The sequence below is a fragment of the Parasteatoda tepidariorum genome, chromosome 6 (assembly GCF_043381705.1).
Source record: "Parasteatoda tepidariorum isolate YZ-2023 chromosome 6, CAS_Ptep_4.0, whole genome shotgun sequence".
NCBI lineage: Eukaryota > Metazoa > Arthropoda > Arachnida > Araneae > Theridiidae > Parasteatoda > Parasteatoda tepidariorum.
Genome location: NC_092209.1, coordinates 55058714 through 55065089, shown reverse-complemented (window position 1 = coordinate 55065089; position 6376 = coordinate 55058714). Strand labels below are relative to the sequence as shown.

Here is a 6376-nt window from a genome sequence, read left to right as displayed (position 1 = left end):
TGTGATACGAGTTTCAAAGGGAGAGCTCCTTCAATCGGCACTTCAAAATTTCCTTTTCCTCCTGTAGCTCGCAATCAAGCCCAAGAACGGGCAGCTGATTCGAATATCAATGACTCAGAGATGGAATTCTCGGATTCAGATGAAATTTGGTACTCAACAACGGCTATAATGCCGGCAAGAAAGGCTGATATTCACTCGAAATCAAATGTGAGTCATTTTTAAATTATACGTAGATACATTTTAGAGTAAGAAAATGTTTCAGTACTTTTTAAGATATTATATACAGTAAGGTTACCTTATCTTATGCGAGTTCTCGTTTAAAACAAATGGTTAGCTGTCCTGAAATTTGGACAACGGATGAAAGGGGCGGGCGATTGTATTCCTCGGTACTGAGAATTGTTTAAAAAGTTTTATTTGAACATTTGAAAAATGCAATTTTCTTATTGGTTTAGAGTTGATAGGATTATTGGTCATCATTGATATAAATTAAACCACATTCTGTTTTTTTTTTTTTTTTTTTTTTTTTTTTTTTTTTTTTTTTTTTTTTTTGTTCTGTCTTTCTTTCAAATATTTTTAAGATAGCATCTGTGATGTTTGCTTGCTTATATCTCTCATTAATAAAAAAAAAGTCATATGAAACGCGTTCTTTAATATCTATTTTTTTTTATTTGTTACGTCAGATGAGCTCAATGTCTACGTCACCAAATTAGCATTAACCTGTCCAAACTGAACCCCCAAACTGTCCCACTGAAACCAAGTGTTTTTTATGTATATATATGCTTTTAAATCGAGTTCTATGAATTAATAAAGCGTAAAATCAACGATAATTTATATAAAAAATTAAGTTACAGATTGATAAGCAAAATTAACGGAGCAATAGTACTAATTCGTTTAGAAGAAATGTAAAAGATCGTCATACTATAATTGACGGCAATGATGTTTGATTAATTCTGAACTAATTGAAATAAAAACATAAATTGCGTACTAAAGAGCGAAACTAATGGAGATATTGTTCTAAATCACGATGCTATTATTGAAGTCTATGACGCTTAGCCTATTTTGATAATATTTTCTAATTGGAACTCAAAAATATGCTGTTAGATACTAAAATGTAAAATTAAAGGGAAAATTGTACTAATATGTATCTTTCAGAAGAGAAGTAAAAACTCGTCATATTATTTTTGTTACAAAAGATGCTTAAATAACTTTGGTAATATTGAAAGCATACCAATACATTTCAAAATTAGTATTCCATTTGATTCATAATTTTAAAAAAACTATATAGAGGAAAGGAGAGTTAGTGTAGTTTTAAAATTTTTAAAAAAAAATCATATTTAATATAATTTTTAAACCATGAAGTATGTTTTTTGTACCTGCATTCTGCTTTAAATCTGAAATTGCAAAGTTTAGTTTCTTTCCATAATATTTTTTTTTTAATAAAAAGGTTGTTTTTGTTATCACTAGCCTCACTACTAATGCGAACAAGCTATGAGGCTAATATGGACAAACTTAATAACTTATTAATTTGAAATTCATTACAATTTAGAAAGGTATATCTGAAGTCAAAATTAAATCATTTTCAATCTAAGCCATATGGAAGAATAAATATTGAAATATTTAAATAAAATTCTAATTTGTAACCGAGCCTTACAGTATACATAGAAAGATATTTTGAACGCATACCAATATATTTCAGAATTATTATTCAATTTGATTTGCCCGCAACCAGCTTCAAAACACCGAAACAATTTTAAGTTGATTCAATTTTAATAACCGTAGTTTTAACTTGTTGATGAAATGGTCTGAATGGAGTGCTTGTCTTAGCAATGTATCCCTCACTGGAAAGACGGTACAGTTTGCTGATAGTCTGTCTTAGTTTAATGTATAGAAAAGAAAACTTCTTTAATTTATCGATATTAAATTATGTACTTTTAACAAATTTGATACTAGTCCCACCACTATATGGCTATATGTCTATGGGGGACATATGTCTAGTCCCACGAAAACACGTGTTTGCTTACGTCCAATGCTGGTAAGTTAAAAATATACGGAGCAAAAGTTAATATCAAACTCGGTAAAGTTAATAATTTGTATAAACCCGTATAGTTAATAATTTGTCACCTTCTGTTGAAATCTCGAAAATAAGATATATTAATAAAAGAGTAAAAGAGAAATTTTGAAAGTCGCTTTTGCGCATTAAAAACCTTTCTAATTTTACTACTGCCCATAGAAGTATCTATCAATCTACGATATTTCGACAATAATGCGAAATAACGATAATTTGAATAATAATTGGAAAAAAAAGCTATTCAAGATGTCTACTCTAGCACCATGTCTACACTAGTATTCCCCCTCCCTCCTTCTCTAACTTAAAATCAAAATTAATGGAGAAATGGTACTAATCATTTAGGGAAAAAGTAAAAGATCGCCATACTATTATAGAAGTCAGTGATGCTCAATTAATTTGGTAATATGTACGAATTGAAATAAAACTATAAGCTCTGTACTAACAGTAAAATTAATGGGGTAATGGTCGTAATTCGTTTAAAAGGAACATAAAATATTGAAATGCCTCTATTGACGCCAAATTTTGGAAATAGGTACGAATTGAAATTTAAAATAAGCCTCGCACTTTTAATTAAAATTGACAGAGAAATGGTACTAATTCGTAAAGGAAGAACATAAAAAATCTCCATACTATTATTAACGCCACTGGTGCTTTATTAGTTTTGGTAAAATGCGCTCTAAAATTTCCAACTGTGTAAATAGGAATTAACTGCCAATTGATGAGAAACATCACCTCAAACCGTAATAAAGGGCAGTACTTTGCACAGGTTTTTACCCTGTTTTGATCATGTAACAATTTTTTTTAATGAATATGAATTTTTCTTTAGGTTCTATTGAAATCAGAAAATAGAGACCATCGAGTATCAGATATATCTGTTAAAGGGGAAATTAAACATATGAAAAAAGAGTATGAAGAAAAGCGATTTCAAAACTTGCTTTCTTATTTGCCAAAATTACTGCATGATTCAAAAAGAAATTTTTGGCTTCTTCTCTGTCTTATTTTGCTCACTTCTGGATGTTTAGCTGGTTGCATAATACGTTCCTGCTCCGAAGTTCCTCAACAAAAAAAGTCACGATTTCTTAGCCTAGTGGATTTGTTTTCATAAATATCTTAAACTCCAAGGCAATAAATATTATTAACGATAGTTATTTTTCTGTATTAACTTTCAGAAAATGGGCTTGATGCTCAATTAACATGAATAACACTACTTTGAGGCATGACATCGTAGGAATTTGGTACAATCTTAATAAGGTGTTAAACTATCCCCTTAATTGAATATAAACAAATATTAATATAAACGTTAATATAGACTTTACGCTGTATTAAGTTTGCATCATATTTACGGAGAATTCAACGTGTGATTTATATTTATGCAAGAACCATAAATTCAAGAATTGCATTCCAGGCAATAATCGAAGATTCGTAATTCAGAAGGGTGTGGGGGACAAAAAATTATCGACGAGGGATGAAAAAGAAGGAAAAATAGAGGAAAGCTTCGTTTGCAAGCATATTAACTGTTCATGCATTTAACCATATAACTTAAGTAATTTAATTTGTAGTATTTTTAGTGTCAGGAATCCAAATATATAAAAAAATTATATCTTATTATAAGTGCGTTATTGTGTCTGATTCCGCAACTTAGTTAATAGTTAGAACTAATTAATTAGCATATTTGAAGTCAAAGTTACCACTAAATCCATTAAGATTGACACGTATTACTTGAAAATCCGATCATTAGAACAAAAGTTATTCAGGGTGATATCTCTTTTATTCTTCATTTTTTTGTTTGTTATTGTACAATATTGTAAATTATCATGAAAACATGAAATGAGCCGAAAGACAAAGATTTTTTATAATATTTAGAAATGCGTTCATTATACTAAACATCTTAACTTATCGATAATAATGCTTTAAATATGTACCTCAGATGAGACAAAGTTATCGCGGATAGCAAAAGAAAAGCATACAAATAATTATTTTTGTAGTTTGACAAGTATGAGTTACAGAAATGACAGCTGCTTCACAACCTAATAATATCCTTGAGATTGACAAAAAAGATTTTTTTAAAAACGAATCATCGTTATTTTTTCTCTAACTGGAATTCATTTAACTCCAGAAAAAGAGAGTAACCCCATTGTTCAGTACTTAAAGAAGTAAATTTCCCACCGTACCTAGACATTCAACAAAATAACAAAGTGTAAAAAAAGTTCATAATTGAGATATTAAAGATGTTTGTTCCTTTTAGATATTGATGTTATTTTGAAGAATTATTAAAAACTACAACTTATTTATGTATGATACTCCGACATTGTATTGAATATTCAGACTTTTTTTAGAATGTCTTGATACTTTTTATACTTGGCTGACTTCTCAATTGGTATTCTATAGAATGACTAGGATATTGTGCTTAAATTTTTAATACTTTTCGGGCCGGTTTTAGTATTCTATTAAATGCATAAGTATTCCATAATGCCGGATTACATACTTTGCTGTAACATGAAGCAATAAAAAACATATTTTTTGTTTTGAAAACAAAATAAGATTTAATTAATAAAACTCAATATTTCTCTGTTTTTGAGGAGATTTTGTGAACTATAAAAAAGAATGAGAGTAAAGAAAATGATTTCGAGTGCTATATTAGGTGCTAAAAACAACAAAGCATATTTAACGAAAGATACTTCATGGAATAATACACATTAATGTGTTTACTTGACTGCACAGCAGTGAGTGGAACAAGTTTTCAATCAAGTTTTAATTCAAATAAATAATAAATATTCAAATTATTCCTTCAAATATGGGATTAGAATCAATACACGCCCGAAAACACGAAATAATGCATTACGGTCCAATAGTGCTAAAGAAAAATACCTGTTTTCCCTGCTCCACTTTTACTGTTCGCAACGAATCGATTTCATCCAATCACAGAAAAGTTACTAAACCACATGATAATCAGTTGTGGAGCGTTGGAATGACCAGTGAAGTTCTCATATTGACTACACTTTCGAATATGTTTAGAGAAAATCTGTGTTAGAGAATTTCTAATTTTTCGCTCGTTTATGATAGGGAATTACTTTTGTATTACATGAAGAAAATAATAAGAATTGAGATTTTACAAGGCATGAAATTTTAATGAACTGAATACAGTATATTTCTGGCTTTTAATATTATTTTAAATAGAAAGTTGTATGCAGAAAGTTGAAAGTTGTATTATGTTAGCTAATTTTTTATTTTTAAGATTTTGCAAATTTTAATGCTTTTTCGTAGATTTTTAAACAATCTTTCATTAGTTATCTAAAAAAGATTTTTACTTTATGATTAAGAGGGTATTAATTTTATGAAGTTCGTATCGCCATCTCTTGAGGGGGAAAATATATAACATAAAAAGTTTTTCTCGAACGCTTTCTTCTTTGAATTTTTTGAAAAATATATTTATAAAAATTTACAAAGTTCATATTTGTTTAGATGGTTTATATTTTACAAATCACGATACAAAAAAACTTACTTTAACAGAAAAGATCTCGAAAACAAAGTATAATTCCTTCCTCACCTTTTAGGAATCGTTTTTTAATAAATATGTTGCTAAAACTTATAATAAATAGCAAGATTTCATGAATGTCTGTATATGAATTCTTAAACAAAAACCCAGAGTCCATAATGATTATGTTGCATAGTAATTGTAAAGTGTGCAAAAGAAGAAAAAAATGGACTGTCTTGCATAACTTTTGATCTAATGATCGGAACTTCACGTCCTTGAAATCAATCTAAGGAGACATCAAATATAACGAAATCAGGCGCAAAAATGTACTTTCACTGAATAAATATACCCTTTTTTTTTTTTTTTACTGATTTGGATTTCTGATCCTAAAAATATAGGGCAGGGATGGCGAACCAATGGCACTCGTGCCATTTATGGCACTCGACACAATATTTTGGGCACGCCACCTATCACAATTAAGGCATATGTAACAATTAAATTAAAATTCACGAAAAACAAACAAAATAATGAGCATTATTAATATAAAAAATTAACGATTAATGCTAAAAAACAATTAATAACTATAAAAAACAAGCTAACAATAAATAACTAGCAAAAACAATTTAAGAGTCCTGCTTAAACTAACATCTTACAACCTAATATAAGTTATTTGTCATCTAATCTGCAACAACGGAAGTCACACTAATGTTACTTTAAGTTGAATTATGCGTATAACTGAGACATTGCAAAATATATTTTATTTCAATGTAAATAAAGAGTTTTGAGTTGATAGTGTTTAGTATTATTATTTTCCCTATAATCACGAAGTCAAA

The 6376-nt window shown here is 28.8% G+C and overlaps 1 protein-coding gene across 1 annotated transcript in view; it reads left to right on the top strand.

Annotated features, from left to right (window-relative positions):
- LOC139425764 (uncharacterized) overlaps positions 1 to 3785 on the top strand; it is a 4689-nt gene extending 904 nt beyond the window's left edge. The window contains exons 1-2 of the mRNA XM_071181704.1: positions 1 to 207; positions 2895 to 3785. The exon at positions 1 to 207 is cut by the window's left edge and continues 904 nt beyond it. Of these exons, the coding sequence (XP_071037805.1) occupies positions 1 to 207; positions 2895 to 3173 (486 nt within the window). The 3' untranslated portion in view covers positions 3174 to 3785. The remainder of the gene's footprint in view (positions 208 to 2894) is intronic.
- Positions 3786 to 6376: the final 2591 nt, after the last annotated feature.